The sequence below is a fragment of the Ovis canadensis genome, chromosome 8, assembly GCF_042477335.2.
Source record: "Ovis canadensis isolate MfBH-ARS-UI-01 breed Bighorn chromosome 8, ARS-UI_OviCan_v2, whole genome shotgun sequence".
NCBI lineage: Eukaryota > Metazoa > Chordata > Mammalia > Artiodactyla > Bovidae > Ovis > Ovis canadensis.
In genome coordinates this window covers 58,496,920-58,514,022 of record NC_091252.1, presented here as the reverse complement: position 1 = coordinate 58,514,022, position 17,103 = coordinate 58,496,920, and the positions used below count along the sequence as shown (strand labels likewise).

At 46.2% G+C, this 17,103-nt stretch overlaps 1 protein-coding gene across 3 annotated transcripts in view; it reads right to left on the bottom strand.

Annotated features, from left to right (window-relative positions):
- The window catches only part of BACH2 (BTB domain and CNC homolog 2), a 385,266-nt gene that overhangs the window by 13,574 nt on the left and 354,589 nt on the right, over positions 1-17,103 (bottom strand). For all 3 annotated transcript variants that reach the window (XM_069598267.1, XM_069598266.1, XM_069598268.1), the window contains one exon: positions 10,043-11,641. In XM_069598267.1, coding sequence (XP_069454368.1) covers positions 10,043-11,641 — 1,599 coding nt within the window. The remainder of the gene's footprint in view (positions 1-10,042; positions 11,642-17,103) is intronic.

Below are 17,103 nucleotides of genomic sequence, written 5' to 3'. Positions count from 1 at the left end.
AACAGTAATCAGCATAAAAGTAATGAGATATTTCACTTTTGGGGGGGATACCGCATTTTAAAAACCCAAGGTGCATTTTATACTCGGGTGTGCCTCACCATTCAGACTAGCCTCATTCCCAGGGCTCAGTAGCCATATCCGGCGTGTGCCTCCTGTACTGGACAGCATAGCTTTAGCAGACGGAACAAGTCGACTAGAGTGAACTTGGATAACCAGAGGAACAGACAGGCCACTCTGGGTTTAATTGATCAAAATCCTTTTGGTGAAGAAATGGCCCTACAGAACCTACAGGGTTATGTCTGGGCCGTTCAGGGGAGTGAGAGGAAGATCTTTAATCCTGAGCTCAGGCTTTTGCTTTGGTTGCATCAGAGGCAGGCAGACCCTGAGTGAGTCTGGACTCTGGCATTTGTGGTTACTTAATCCCTTGGCACAAAGGCAATCCTACTAAATGATCATTTGCCTTCCTGCGGCTGGGTGTGACAGCTCAGTCAGGTTACTTCATAGCTCTGAGCCTGTGAGACGTGGCATTTGCTGAAGGCTCCCGATGGGTGCTCTGATTGAACCTCCAAAGGGCGACCTCTGTCCCATGACACCTGTCCAGTGCTGGCTCAGGAGGGCAGAAATCCCCACAGTCCACATAACAGCACAGTCGGCTCAGCCCTGCTCCAACCGCTAATGACGGGTGGTCAGCACAAACAGCTCCTTGTTATGGGCCCGGCAAAGGGCTTTGTCCATGGGCTGTGTTTGCACAGGGCTTATAATGATACGAAAGAATGTTTGATTTCCCTTTTATATGCCTTGGATAACAAACAGACTCAGATCCTGGACAGTACTTACACAACACAGAGGTCTGTCTGTTGGGCACATGGATGTCCCCACACCAGGCAGCAGGCATGTTTTCACAACAGGGGTGACGATGCTTTGGGCCTCATGGCATCTCCCCCTCTGCTGACAACAAAGCAATTCTGCTGATGCTCTACACAGTGTTTGCTTATTTTCAGACAGAATATATACCTATGGCTCAGGCCACAGGGAAAGTCACAAGGCCTTCTATACCAAGGGCTACTGTATTTAACATTCTCTAGACAGCCTATATATATATATATATATACCCACTATGGTAACAGCGCCGAGGTTGACAGGAAAGAGGAAAAATCAACAAAATCAAAGTCCTTGAAGCAGAAGGCCATGTAATTTTTCAGCAGAGCTGTTGCAACTCAAGCTGCTCTGCAGAGGTTGGAGGAAAATTGTCCACTATAGACTTTCTTCCATGTGAAAAAAATCCTCCCAGCCCCAACTACTCTGGTCTCTTTCTAAAGTGTGCTGCGACCCCTCGAGCAAGGGAGGGCTTCCCCTAACTACCAAAGGGAAGCCCCTGACGTTGTTCTTGGAAAGGTGTGGCAGAAACCTTACCACAGCTATTTGCTAATTTTAGGGTAGGAAGTTCCAAACTGACAGGCATCTTCCCTGGAGATAAATGTCAGCCACAGACCCACTGAGGGGCTGGGAAAACGTTCCTTTCCCAGGCTGGCAGGCACCCACCTATTCCTCAAATGGGCTCAAAAGTCAGCTAAAGTGACTTGGCCTTGGACACTGAGAAGCCTGAGGCCCTCCTGCCTTTCTTCCAGCAAACTTTTCTAACCCAAATAGACCCAATAGGGCTTCACATCTTATTTACTGTCCCTCCACCCACTGATTCCTCCAGAATTTCAGTTCTCGGAGGTGACAGTTTTCATTCCCCAGACCCTCACAAATAGTGAGGTGACGGGACGCAAAGTCCAGCGAACCAGCAGCATCACCTGTTAAGCGGCCAGCCTGCAGCTACATTCAGTGATCCGTCATGCATGAGGCTCAGCATAGAGGCACAGAAAGCTGACCAGGTTGTTTAGAAGGGTGAGGGCCCAAGGGGTCCAGGGAGCCCATGGTCTCTTTAGACAGGTGGTGCCCCAGCTTGGCTTCTCAGTGGAGACTCACTCTGAGTGTCAGGGGCATCTTGGCTTGTCTCATTCTCTAAGGACCATGGTGGAGGATGTTTTCACCCGGGACTCTGGGCTGGGTCAATATTAATCAGAGGAGGGGATTTCACTCCTGGGGGCTCCAGCTCTGGAGCCGATGGTGAAATGAGTGGCCTCTGCAGTGCAGGTAACCTCTGGCCCCAAGGGCTGACAAAAAGTGGGAAAAGGCTGTGACATTTGGACAGTGAATGAAGCTTAAATATTCCTCCTCAGGGGCCCCACCATGGGATGCTGCCAGCTAGACCCCAGGGGCTGGCACTTCTTTCTCACCAGACAGAAATCAGCTGTTCCCTTTCTCTCTCCTGCCAACACCTACCCTGGTTCTACCGCCCAAACAACATCCCCTCTCTTCCAGTGAAACAAAAATATCATTTAAGAATTGTATGAGAAATATAACTTCTAGCAGCAAATTCAATTATGAGACCAAAGAAGAGAAAAGAATTCCCACTCCCAAACACCAGCTCTCCTGGGCTTCCCTGTGACCTTTGCCACCCGGCGCGCTTGTTACAGGCTGGTGATCAGCCGGTACTCTGGCTACCTCACCTCGCCATGCCTCTCAATACACATCTCACTTGCCTGATGTCTTTGGTGTGCTGGATGGGAGCTACTGGAGAGGCAGGACAGAGATGCAAATGTTGCAGAAAAAGGCGAAAAGAAGCGCCTCTTTCGTCTAGAGATCCCAACTAGAAGCACCAGCCCCTGGGGTCAAGCTTCAATCCTATCTCCTTTCTTGGTTTCACTATTAGATGCTGAGCAGAAGCTGCAGGAATTGGATCCTGGGAGAAGGCAATGGCACCCGACTCCAGTACTCTTGTCTGGAAACTCCCATGGATGGAGGAGCCTGGTGGGCTGCAGTCCATGGGGTCGCTAAGAGTCAGAATCGGACACGACTGAGGGACCTCACTTTCACTTTTCACTTTCAGGCATTGGAGAAGGAAATGGCAATCCACTCCAGTGTTCTTGCCTGGAGAATCCCAGGGACGGGGGAGCCTGGTGGGCTGCCGTCTATGGGATCAGACACAGTCGGACACAAATGAAGCGACATAGCAGCAGCAGCAGCAGTACCCTGAGGATCTTAACAGCGCAGTCATTTCTCCAAAACCTGTAACATTTATGTTCTTCTTTAAAAAAAGTTTCTAGCTGTGCCACGGGGCATGTGAAATACAGTTCTCTGACCAGGGGTCAAACCCACACCCCTGCATTGGAAGCCCAGAGTCTTAACCACTGAACCTCCAGGGAAGTCCCTAACACTAATGCTCTCAAAAGCCCCTCAGATTCCTGTGAGCTGTCCAGGGATCTGATGCCCTGTGGGCTCATGATTCCAGTCCTCTTTGAATGAGGACAGCCGGCTTTGAGCTGGGCAGATGCCAAAGACAAAACCTCCTCTGCCAAAGACAAGCTTCTCACACAACTGTCCTTCTAAGCTCTAATCTTGCGGTCCAGTTTCTGGAACAAACACAGGACATCTAGAATTTAGTTGTGATGCTACAATTACTGAGTCGTGTGATCCCAGGCAAGTCTTTTCCTTCTCTGTCCTGAAGTTCTTTGAGGATCTGGGAGTCAGAGGGATCCAACATCTGTCCTACTTAGCTTACAGGGTTGCCATGAAGAAAAAAGTTGGATAACAACTGGAGAAAGTGCTTTGAAAAGTTGGAATTGCCTTATAATTATGAAGTGTTGCTAATATTAGTAGTAGCTGTAGCAGTAGCATTAGGGTTTCAGCTTGTCCACCATCTTTCTTTGTCACAAAGTTTCTTCTTTCGGTCATACGGTATGCTTTGGAGTTCCAGATGCTAACAGTCTTTCTAGCCAACACGAAAACATTGTTTTCATTAGAAATATGGCTGAGTTCCATGCTGCCCAGAATGGTTTTCCTTTTATTAAGCAGACCAACGATAGTTACTTTTAAAAAGATTTCTGATTCAACAAGCCACAAAAACGACTGTAAAATCTTTATATCCAACATATGTCTGGAAGTCAACATCTGGGTGGAAGAGTTAAGAGTCAGACATGGCTCTTCGATAACATTTCAGTGTTTGTTCTGGACCTTACTTTTCCCTGCCCTCACACATCCACAAGCATACACGTACACACAGCATCCTCATATGCTTTTACCACTCTTGATATGAAATGTGTTAATAAAGCAAATCCAACTAATCAGTGCCTTTGACTATATAAATAAACTGTCTTCCTGCTGCTTCTTTATTAAAATCTACAGTTAATGCTTGTGGTACAAAACTATTCACTAAGACTCTTACTACTTGGCACATGCTTGTGACTTTTCAATAATTTTCAAATTCTAAAAGCAAACCTGTAAACCACAATGAGGTACTATACCACTAGAAGGACTATATAAAAAAAGGACAATAACAAGTGTTGATGAGGGTGCAGAGGAACTGGATTCCTCATACAAGGCTGGTGGGAATATAAAATGGCTCAGTTACCTTGGAAAACAGCCCAGTCGTTCCTCAGAAGGCTAAACTTAGAGTGATCATATGATTTAGCAATTCCACTCCCTGGTATATAACGAGGAGAACTGAAAATTTATGTCTATAAAAAACCTGAACACAAATACTCTTCATGGCATAATCCATAATAGCCCTCAAATGGAAATAGCCCAGCATCCCTCAACCAATGAATGGATCAAGAAAGTTAGTGTATCTACACAGTGGAATATTATTCAGCAATAAAAAGGAGAGAACACATACATGATGAAGTGCCAGGTGGATACAGTGACAGCATGCTGTATCATGCTGTACAGCAATGCTGTATTGAAAACAGGCTCAGCGATGGAGCGAGATACAAAAGGCCACACGGCTAGATTCTACTGAAATGAAACATCTGGAATAGGCAAATCTACTGGAGACAAAGGTATGTTAGTAATTTCTTGGGGTAAGGCAGAGAAGCCAATGGCAACCCACTCCAGCACTCTTGCCTGGAAAATCTCATGGATGGAGGAGCCTGGAAGGCGGTAGTCCATGGGGTCGTCAAGAGTCGGACACGACTGAGCGACTTCACTTTCTCTTTTCACTTTCATGCATTAGGGAAGGAAATGGCAACCCACTCCAGTGTTCTTGCCTGGAGAATCCCAGGGAGGGTGGAGCCTGGTGGGCTGCCGTCTATGGGGTCGCACAGAGTTGGCCACGACTGAAGTGACTTAGCAGCAGCAGCAGCAGCAGCTTGGGGTAAGGGAAGAGGGGAATGAGAAGTGATTGCTACTGGATATTGTATTTCTTTTTTTGAGATGATGAAAATATTTTGGGATTAGACACTGTAATGGTCACACAACTTTATGAATCATTAAAAACGACTGAATTGTTCACATTAACAGAGCGAATTTTATGGTATATCAATTGTATTTCAATTAAAAAAAAACCTGTGTGATATACACACACAGAAATCAAACATTATAGGAATACACAGAAATAAATCTTTCCCTGTATTCCCTCTCTCCAAGTTTGCCTCCCATTTCATCTTATTATCTATACTGCTCTTATTGTTTATAATATATTTATAAAGTAAACTAGAACCATGTTATGTATACTGTTTGTTACTTTTTTCACTTAATATGACCTATTCATTTTTTCATAATTGGAAGTAAGAAAAAAAATTCCCACGTTGACTTTTTAGGTATGAAGGCATGAAGAAACATACTGACCACTTGATTACATAAAACTTAAACTTTTTTAAATGGAAAAAGATACTATAGAAATAGACTAGGAGAAATAAAAATTTAAAAAAATAACAAAGAATTCAAGAAACTTAATGATAAAGGTCATGGTTCTGAAATGACTTGACAATTATCAAACGTAATTATTTTTCAAGATTTGTGCTTGTGCTCAATTGCTCAGTTGTGCCCAACTCTTTGCGACCCTATGGACTGTAGCCCACCAGGCTCCTCTGCCCATGGGATTTTCAAGGCAAGAACACTGGAGTAGGTTGCCATTTCCTTCTCCAGGGCATCTTCCTACCCAGGAATCGAACCTGCTGCTGCTGCTAAGTCACTTCAGTCGTGTCCGACTCTGGGATCCCAGAGACAGCAGTCTCCCAGGCTCCTCTGTTCCTGGGATCGAACCTGAGTCTCCTGCAAATCTCCATATATATGAACAATTTTTATTTCATGATAAACAAAGACCAAAAATTTAGTTTGAAAAAACAGACTAGGAGAAGATACAGGCAACATGTGCAAGAAAGGATTAATATTCTTAAATTAAGGATTCTGTAAACTCATTAAAGTCAAACACCACACACACACACACACACACATAAACGGACAAATGGCAAGTCCAATAAAGAAAATACAAATGATGAATACATATAAGAAAAATATCAACTGCATTAGAAGTCATCATGTTTTGTCCATCAGATTGGCAAATGTAAAAGGACTGGTGACCACTACTACTGGCAAGAACAGGGGGCAATGGACACGCTCGTAAGTTTTGCTGGAGGATGTGTGAATTGCTACCACCTTTTGAGAAAGTAAATAGGTAGTATTTAACAAATGCGTATAACCTTTAACCCACTTATGGAACTTTAACTCACAAAAATAAAAGCACCGCCACTAAATAAATATGTTCACAAGAATGTTTATTGCAGCAATGTTCGTAAGAGGGAAATACAGGAAATGGAAATGTCTGCTGATAGGTGATCACTGAGTCAGCTGTGATGACAGGAACCAAGGATATTAAAGAAGCTTGTGTTAACCCTACACAGTTGACCTAGAGGCATGTACACAGCAGACAGCTATGTGCAACAAGCAAGCTGCTTAGTAATTAAATGTGTGTTGTGCTGTGCTTAGTCACTCAGTCGTGTCCAACTCTTTGCAACCTCATGGACTGTAGCCCACCAGGTTACTCTAAATGCTATTAAAATAAAACCCAAACCCATAGACATGTGAATATGTTTATATATTATTGTAAGCACAGAAAAAGCCTGATAAATTTGGTATAGTACGGGCTTGGTATGTTCTGCTTGATTATTTTTAAAAAAGAACTTAAAAAAGATGGTTGTTGATAAAGGACAATAGTGTGCTTATTTAAACTTTCCTCAAGCCGGAGAATACTTAGGATGAGAAGTCAACATTGATGAGATGGGAGGGTAAAGAGAGTATAACTAGAAATCAGCATATTCTGTTCACTTGGAAAAGAAGTCACCTGGAACCTTACATGAGAGCAGATCAGGGCAGAATCAGCCCAAGAGATACTGGCTTCTGAATCATTTATGATTCACTTTGTGAAGGGTTTGCTTTCAGTGTTATTACTGGAGACCACACTTCCACTGGGGTCAAAGAAACTCCCAAGTGATTAGCAAGTGATTAGCTCAAAGAGAAGCAGTCATGCTCAGTCCCTGGGACAGTTCTTGGAAAACCTAACCTCTTCTACTTTAGGAAAATCAAACGGTCAAATTGGGAAAACCTTAACTTTACTATAACAATTCTACCCAAAATGTACTACTGAGAGGGGCTAAATGTGACTCCTAAAATGGCAATGAAATTTGGAAAATTCCTTTTGAGACTGTTTAGGAATGTAAGAATAGATTCATTTTTTTTTAAAGTGAAAATAAAAATATTTTTGAAAATACTGTATATTTTTTGAGGGGAGACTAGTCCTGTTCATGACTACTGTGTAGGCTGAATAATTCCTCCATTTCACTGATTCATTTAAAACTGAAAAGTTCTAGGGACTTCTCTGATGATCCAGTGGTTAGGAATCCACCTTCTGATGCAGGGAAATTGGGTTCGATTCCTGGTTGGCGAATCAAATCCCACATGCCTCGGGGCCACTGAGCCTGTGCACCCCAACAAGAGAGAAGTTCATCTACTGCAATGATGAAGATCCCACATGCCACATCTAAGACTCAGTGAAGCCAAAACAACACAAACCCTGCAAATTCTAAGGCAGACAAGCGATACAGCCTCAACACAGGAAAGATACCTGTGCCCTTGTTGGTAGCATTCAGTTTCAAGAATTCACTTCAAGTTCTCTTTGGGGATGTAAGAGAGATAAAAGGAGATTTTTCTGAAACTGACAGGTCCTTGGACATATGCAGCTGTCATGAACACACACCCTTTTTAGTTAATGGTGGGGCTCCTCTTAAGAGAGAGACAAAAAGAAAGAAAGAAAGACTGAGAGACATTTGTCTTTTTCACGAGATATGTATCCTTAGAGAAATCATTATGCCAATGGACTCAGTGGGCTTCTGAATCAGGAATGCTTATGAATAATTTCAGGGGAAAGAAAAGGAAACCTCCTACAAGTTGTGATCAGAGAGAAAGAAATGAGTGAAGAGAGAGAGAGAACACAAACTTTAACTGTTCTGACCAAACCTCCACCTTCTCAGGTGATGGACCCAGATGTGACTCTGGCTTGGAACACTGAGCCCAACCCTCCATTCCAAACCCTAGGGGATACAGTGTACTCAAACAGTTTCCTATTCAAATTTCCTTTTTGTTGTGTCTTAGCTAAACGAAATCCTTTCAGTATATTTCTCTTTCCATTTCTGCTAGGCAGTAACGGAGGAGTGGAGACCAGGCTAGGTAGAAAGCGAGGAAGTGACCACAGGGCATGTCTGTAGTTGGTACAGGGAGCTTTGGAAGCTGTTTGCAAAACATGCCCAATCGAAACCCTTCATGTGCTTCTTGCCAACCTCACAGAGGGCTGAATAAACTGCACGTGGCTCTGTGAAAAGCCAGCTCACCCCGTGTGGCATTTCTGCTGTCTGGTTGGGTTAACGTCCCTGATTTACTAGAGGCTAATATCCAGGGAGCACAGACGTGGATGAAGTGCACTGGCCTAATGAGAATCACGCTTCATTTCTGCCTGTGTTTTTCAGAGATGCAGTTCTCAGGAGGGGCACTGGGCTTGCTCTGAGACACAGGTGGCAGTCTCACGTGAGGTCCCTGGCAGTCACTACCAGATCGTGACACAGACACCCTCAGCTCTTTCTGGGAGCATCTCGTGTTACAAGGGAAGGGGGATCACCTGCGGTGTCCATTCTTTTCTTTCCTTGGCCACGTGAGTCTCGCTCACGATGTGGCTGGAGTTGTACCTGCTTCCTCTCCCAGCAGTGGGAAGATATGGATGGAGCCTTTGGAATTTTTACCTAGAAAGCACTTCACTTTTAGCGTGGACAAGAACTGCTACTCAACCCCACTGCTCCTTAAAATGACTCTCACTGTTTGTGGGGCCCTTGGGCAATGACCCATGATACAGTTAGATGTGACCGACAAAGGTGCTTCCTCAGTGATACTGGGGCCAGGATGGATGGTGAGCTGTCCATCACCTGCATTCACAATGGACAAGGGATGACTCCAGAGTCCCTGTTGACAAGGAAACTTAAAGGTGCTGGGAAAGCATGGGCTTACTGTGAATCTCTCCAGTTTCAATCAGTCAATTTTGAAAGCAATTTTATATTTTTCTTCTCACTGAAGAAGCGAGGGGCAAGGATGAAGGTGACAGGTACGGCATTCTTTCAAAGCAGACGGGGGTGGGGGGGCGGATCTGAAGTACCTGCACACGCTTTCAGGCATCAGACTTTTTTCCCACTAAGCTCTTTGCCTCTGCTTTTTGAGGACTGAAATCTCGATCAAATTTCAAGTGCTGTCTGGAGCAAAATGGTTAATTCTGAATCACCTTGAAGCATTCTGCCTCTGTGGATGGGGGGGGGGGGGGCGGGTAGTCGCTCAGTTGTGTCTGACTGTGACACCATGGACTATGGCCTGCCAAGCTCCTCTGCCCATGGGATTTCCCATGGCAAGAATACTGGAGTGGGTTGCCATTTCCTTCTCCAGGGGGGATCTTCACCACACAGGGTTTGAACCCAGGTCTCTTCAACTGCAGGCAGTCTCCTGCATTGCAGGCAGATTCTTTACCGCCTGAGCTACCAGGGGAGGATGAGGGAGGCGGTCCCTTAACTGTAATGCTTTAATCTTGGCAAACAAGAACAATCTGGCAGTGGTGGGGGGCAGGGGGAGTCCAGATAAAGGACTGAGGGTGGATCGCATGCTTGAATTTATGCGGGTTCCCTACCTCCTGGCCCCTGTCCTGCACAGGACACGACTCACTGTCTGCTTCCGAGAACGATCCGGATTCGTCGCTGGAGTTGGTTCCGTAAGACTGCTCACATTTAATCTGGGGTCGGACTTGGTTGTACATTCCGTCTCCCATCAGGCCTGGTTCCTGATGTTCTGTGGCAAGGAATCTGGCTCCCTGGGAACAGGGCGAGGAGGAGAACTCGCAGAGAGGGAGGCTGCAGGGCGAGCCCCCACTCCCATCCTCCGCGTAGGAGTAGGAGGAGCACGAGCTGGAAGTCCTTGTCCTGGTCTCCAACGGGGGCGAGCGAGGGCACACTTTGATTGGCACCGGGCAGCTAGTGTTGGGCCGCATCCTTCCTGGCAAGTGGTCTGCCATCAGCCCACCGTGAGGGTAGGCCTGTGAGCTGGGGAGGGACTGACCGGCCCCCACCCACAGGCCCTTTGGCACCGGCTCGGAGAGGTCTTTGTCCAGAGCGCTTACCCCAGAATACGAGTGCACCGCGGTGCTCACTTGGTCACAGGCGCCGGAGGAGAAGATGACGCTTCTCCGGTCCAGCTCTCCTTCCTGTTTACAGAGAGCCTCCAAGCCAGGCCCCTTGAGGGGCGACCCCATGGTGAAGCTGGACGCCTCCTTCTGGCCCATGTGGGGCTGTCCGTAATTCCCCGGGAAAGGGGCGTAGTCAGTTTTAAGGTCACCCTGAGTGATCCCCTTGTCAAAAGGGCACGCTGAACTCCTGGCAAAGTGCTGCTGCGAGGTACCGGGCAAGCCGGACGACTCCACACTTTTTGTTATGCTGAACAGAGACCTTAAGCAGGATGGGGAGGGCGCGCCCCTGGACCTCTCCAGGCAGGCGGCCCCGGTAGGGGGCGCGGGGACAGGAGCGGGGGCGGGGCTGGGCTGTTTCCGGTCCATTTCCACGTCGCCCGCTCGGTCTTTGACGTCAGGCTCATCTCCGGACAGGCAGAGCGTGATGCTCTCTTCTTCGTTCTCCTCGCTGGGCGGCTCGCTTTTAATCTGCCCCACGGCAAGCCCTGGTTTGAGGCTGGTGCCAGAGTGATCTTCACTGAATGTGCTTGCAAAACCTGAGGTACTGTGTGATGATGCGTTATAGACATTCTTGGTACATGCAAGCTGGTATTTCTTGTATCTGGGGTACTGCGTTAACGCGTCCTTGGCCGAGCTCTCCTTGGTGTCCGCGGGCACGTCGGACTCGGGCAACAAAACTTCTTCCTTCTCTGCCACTGGGATGGTGGTGGCCTCAAAGCTGATGGGGTCTGGAAGCATCTGGTCCCTAGGGCAAGCCATCTTGGCCGTATCCGAATCCATCGTCTCCTCCTCTTCGTCCTCCTCCTCTCCCGCGCTATCCTCGGGGTCCTCGTGCGGGCGCTGGCACGCAGCATCCTTCCGGCACACGAAGAGGCCATCCTCGCTGTTCAGGAGCTGGGTCTGCAGGAAGCTGAAGCAGGAGTCCTCCAGGTTGTGCATGCGCAGGAACTCGGCACAGCGGATGACCTCGCGGATGTTTTCTCTGCTGAGTAACAGCTTGGCGGTGTAGGCGAATTGCAACAGCGGCCCAAACCCCCTGGCCGTGACCTGCAAAACAAACAGGGAAATCGCCAACCATTACCGTCAGCACTGCTATTGTCCCGAATCTCTCAACTGAAGCAAGATAACCAGACAGCGCTAATGTCCCAGGATAAAGACTGCAAAGGAGCAGTTAATCTCATCCTGGGTCAGCAATGACTCGGTTCCCAATAATTAGGGCCTGTCTCGTGCACGCCAGTGCTCAACTCATCACGATACACAGAACTGAAAATCACCAGGGTCAAGTGGCTAAACAAGATGACAACGGGTTCAGTGTTTACACTAATGAAATATCCTGGCAAAAATGCACGGCAACAATGGGACGCCTATTAATTTCTCTCCCCATCCATCCTGTTGAGAGCCACTGTACATCAGGAGTGCTGCGACGCTTCTTACAGCTCGCTCGAGCCAAAGAAAGCGTTATAATTTTCTTGTCAACTGCAAAACCGGCAATATGGCCCTGTTAAAAACCGGAAAGTCCATGGGGCTTTGAAAATAGTTTTTTTGCTCACTTACAAAGTTAAAAAGAGACATTAAAAGCAACTCCTATTTTTTTGCTCACTCATCATGGTTTCTAGTTGAGATTTGCCAGCCATCATGTCATATCCCATCTTAACAATGATACCAGAGATGACAGTCCTTAGCAGTGTTCTCAACAAGAAATTAACTCTTGGCCCATAAAACGAGGTTGGGGGGGGGGAGTGGGCACAGAGGGTGTTGAAAAACTAAACAAACTGGCTGTCATTTAAATGGTTGAAGCTGCTGAATTGCACGGGACATGGGCAATTCTTTCCCTAATTATAAGCAGCAGCTCTGCCACACAGCTGTCTTCTTTCCTGGTAAATCTTCAGGGGCTGAGCCTACTGTCATGTGCTGCTCATCCATTTCATTTTACACAGATTGGGAATGTGCTATTTATGCACAGCATGTGTACATGGGCAGGCGTGCATGCACACAAACATGCAGAATGACTTAGTTAGAAATACGTTGCCTAAGGCCAGTTGTTTTTTCAGATGGAAATGGATGAAACCTCCTGGTGGTCAGGGCAGGCTTCCTTGTGTGTGTCTGTGTTTAGTCGCTCAGTCGTGTCCGACTCTTTGCCCTTACACTATACACAAACCCATGCATCCTCTAAGTTCTTGCAAGCACCGCTGACCCCATAAGGAAGGGAAGGGAGGCACATTCATGAATCACATGTACAAAACAAATGAAAGCAGTGGTCATGGGGTCCTTGCTGGAAGCTATAGTAACAGTGATTAAAAAATCTCTGCTAGGGGAATAAATGTGGAGCAAGATAAACCAGCAGGCTTGGTAAATGACTGCTACAGGAACAGAATTCAGCACAGCCCAGGCTCTTGTGAGGACCTGAAACTGTTGTTCAAAATTCAGCTCAGACATCGCTCCTCTGGGAGCCCTCTGCAGACCTCCTAGATATTGAATGACAGCATCTTCTCAGTCCCCATGGCCGGAGTAAGGAAATACTCAGTCTTCCCCAAGGCAGCACTGATTTTACAGCATTGCACCTTGTCTTTTTAAAATTTATTTGGCTACATCAGGTCTTAGTTGTGGCATATGGGCTCTTTAGTTTCAGCATGTGGGATCCGGTTCCCAGAGCAGGAATTGAGCCCAGGCCCCCTGCACTGGGAGCTTGGAGTCTCAGTCACTGGACCACCAGGGAAGTCCCTGTATCACTGCATTCTAAGGGAATGCCTAGTAAGGTAAATTTCTTAGATACAGAGATGACTGGAATTTTAATTGTTAATATTTTTTGAATACTTTCAATAAAAACCTACCACAAAAACACATGACTGCAAGACTCACATTATAGTTCTACAAAGGCAATCACTGCCATCTCCCTTTTATTGTACTTAATTGTGTCTTTCTACCAGTCAAGGCTATGGATTTTTCCAGTAGTCATGTATGGATATGAGAGTTGGACTGTGAAGAAAGCTGAGCACCGAAGAATTGATGCTTTTGAACTGTGGTGTTGGAGAAGACTCTTGAGAGTCCCTTGGACTGCAAGGAGATCCAACCAGTCCATTCTAAAGGAGATCAGTCCTGGGTGTTCTTTGGAAGGAATGATGCTAAAGCTGAAACTCCAGTACTTTGGCCACTTCATGCAAAGAGTTGACTCACTGGAAAAGACTCTGATGCTGGGAGGGATTGGGGGCAGGAGGAGAAGGGGATGACAGAAGATGAGATGGCTGGATGGCATCACGGACTCAGTGGATGTGAGTCTGAGTGAACTCCAGGAGTTGGTGATGGACAGGGAGGCCTGGCGTGCTGCGATTCATGGGGTCGAAAAGAGTCGGACACGACCGAGTGACTGAACTGAACTGAACTGAACTGAACCAGTGGACAGCAAAGTTTCTTCAGATCAGGGGCTTTTTCATTTCTCTTTGTGACTCTGAATCTAACTAGGGTCTCTAAATATCTGATAAAAGCTGGTATAGTACTGAATATGTCAGAAGTTCAACTGAGCCTCTAACATAAAACTACAGTGTCGAGAAAGTGACAACACAGTTTGTTTGGTAAGTTTGGTCTCAGATTACTTTTGGAGAAAGGCATTGTGTCACCCAACAAACTACACCAATTAACTAATCAACAGTGGGTGAGGGTGCTTATTTGCTGTGTTCCCTAGTACCTGCGGGCTTCCCTGTAGCTCAGTTGGTAAAGAACCCGCCTGCAAAGTGGGAGACCTGGGTTTGATTCTTGGGTTGGGAAGATCCCCTGGAGAAGGGAAAGGCTACCCACTCTAGTATTCTGGCCTGGAGAATCCCGTGGACTGTATAGTCCACAGTATCACAAAGAGTCGGACACAACTGAGTGATTTTCACTCACTCACTCACCCCTAGTACCCATATCGAAAGGGAGCACATCTGACCATGTTTGTTCTACTAAGTTGACATGGCAACAGATTCAGCAGATGTCTGTTTTATGTACTTTTCTCCTAGGAACCTTTAAAAGCGGGTGTAAGATAAGGAAGTGCATATTGATAAGTAACTAAAGAAGGTTGCAGAGAATGTCACAGGACCCATTTCTTCATTGTAACGTGGCTCCACCACAAAGAGAAAGTGGCAGAATCAAGACAGATTTGATTCCTTCATCAGGAAGCATCCTCTGCTCCCCCCCCCAAGGCAATCTGCCAGTTGCAGAGTGCATAATACACATCTTGAGTTCTGGCAGATGCGCTCATTATATGGGAAATCTGGGAAACTCATCTCAAAGCTATTTATTTATTTTTTCATACAGCGCTCCTTATACTCTTATCCCCATTGTTTTTTTTAATGTTGATATGGTCTCAGTAAGCTGCACCACTGCCCCCATTATGACTGCGTTGAAGAAAATTCCTAAAGAGGCTAAGAGACATCCATGGGTGTCACTAGATCAGTCCTGGGAGCCACCACCTGCCTCAGGGTAGCAAGGAGCTGCAGGAAGCTCTCCACTTAGGGCCAGGCTGTTCCTTAAATGTAGGAGTGGGGCCAAGGATGCCAATAAGCACAATCTCCACATCCCAAATCCGTTCACCAATCCTTTTGGGTTCAGGAGACATGACGAGCTTGAAATGATGGTCACATGCTCACGAACAAGTCAAGAATAAAAACAGGGTTGTAAACTGTCATTCAAGCCCAGGTCAGAGGAAATGGTGTCCTCATCACGAAATCTTAAGCAACCATAATCAGCTCTTCCCTCCCATGAGGTCAAATCATGTTTTGTTATATTCAAATCTGTTACATTTTGTTCAGCTTCTGTGTGCAGGGTTTTGCCTAGTGAATCAATTATTATTCACCAAGCTCCTGTTACTGCCTAGCACCATTCTAGCTGGTTCTCCTAACGTACTGCAAGGCAGGCAGGATTGCCATGCTTTTTGTAGCCAAGGAAACTGAGAACCAAGGAGATGAAGGAATGCATCCAAGGCATAGAGCTCATAAGTGGAGAGCTGGGATTCCAACTAGTGCTATGAGGAATGGTTAAGTCTAAGACTCAGCACTGTCCTTAATAAACTCATGATTTAGCTCTGGAGAAGAGATATATGAACAAGTTAATTTTAAGTAACCTTGTTAACACTGAGAGGGCTGAGCGTCCAGTGGCTAAGATTCTGAGCTCCCCAATGCAGGGGGCCTGGATTCAATCCCTGGTCAGGGAACTAGTTTCCACATGCTACGACTTAAGAGTTCGCATGCTGCAACTAAAGATCCAGCATGCCACAATTGACCCAGTGTAGCCAAAAACAAAAACAAAAAACCAAAAGAAAAAAAAAAGAATGGAAAGGCTGTCACAAGAGTTGACATGGATATTTGTTTTCTGAGGACAATGTGACGTGAAATGATTCCTGAAAGTGGAAAGACAGTGCAAGCTACTCAAGATGGGGGATAAACCAATACTGAGAAAGCCTCTGCCTGTTTTAACAGTTGACATGATGAGTTGTCAGCTGAGAAATCCTGACCAGTTCAGAAGAGGAGATGGCTGAGGTCCATACGGTCTCTTGAACACGTGTAGTCAGGACACCTGGAATGCACTGAATTGCCTCCAACGGAGTCGGATCTGGGCTTCCCAGGTGGTGCTAGAGGTAAAGAACCCTCTTGCCAATGTGGGAGGCATAAGAGACCTGGATTCCATACCTGGGTCAGGAAGATCCCCTGGAGCAGGGTATAGCAACCCACTCCAGGATTCTTGCCTGGAGAATCCCATGGACAGAGGAGCCTAGTGGGCTACAGTCCATAGGGTCACACAGAGTTGGACATGACAGAAGCAACTTCGCATGCATACATGCACATACAGGTCTGATCTGGGTCAAGGGTTGCTTTGATACAATGGGTACCTTCTGAACTGCAACACCCATCCCTCCCAGCAGCCCATCTCTGGTGCATGTAGGCCAGTGTTAAAACAGGCAGAGGCTTTCTCAGTATTGGTTTATCCCCCATCTTGAGTAGCTTGCACTGTCTTTCCACTTTCAGGAATTATTTCACCTCACTTTGTCCTCAGAAAACAAATATCTAGGTACCAACGACAAATACCCAGGTACCAATGTGAAGCTAGGATGTTTATGAAACTGGGCCACAAGCCTGCACTGTCATTTACATTCTGTTTGTAACAAATAAGGCTCTGATAATGGGGAAAATAAGATGGGGGTAGGAGGTGGAGAATCACACACAAAACTAATGACCCATAAAAATGTTATTTAAAAAGGTAATGATCACCAAGTTACAATGGAATGAAGTAATGAGAAATAGCAAGCCAGTCCCAGCTCACTGGTGTTAATGGAACTGCGCTCCACTGCTCTAAGGGAAGCAGACATATCTAGGCTCAGAATTACTGTCAGGAATGGTCTAAAGGAATGATGAACAGACGGAAAATACAGTATTAGGGGCACCTGGGATAACAGTCTCACATTATGAAAGTAATATTTAGGTTGGATCATTTTTTAGAATTTTTTTTTTTTTTGCCGTGCCTCAAGGCATGTGGGATCC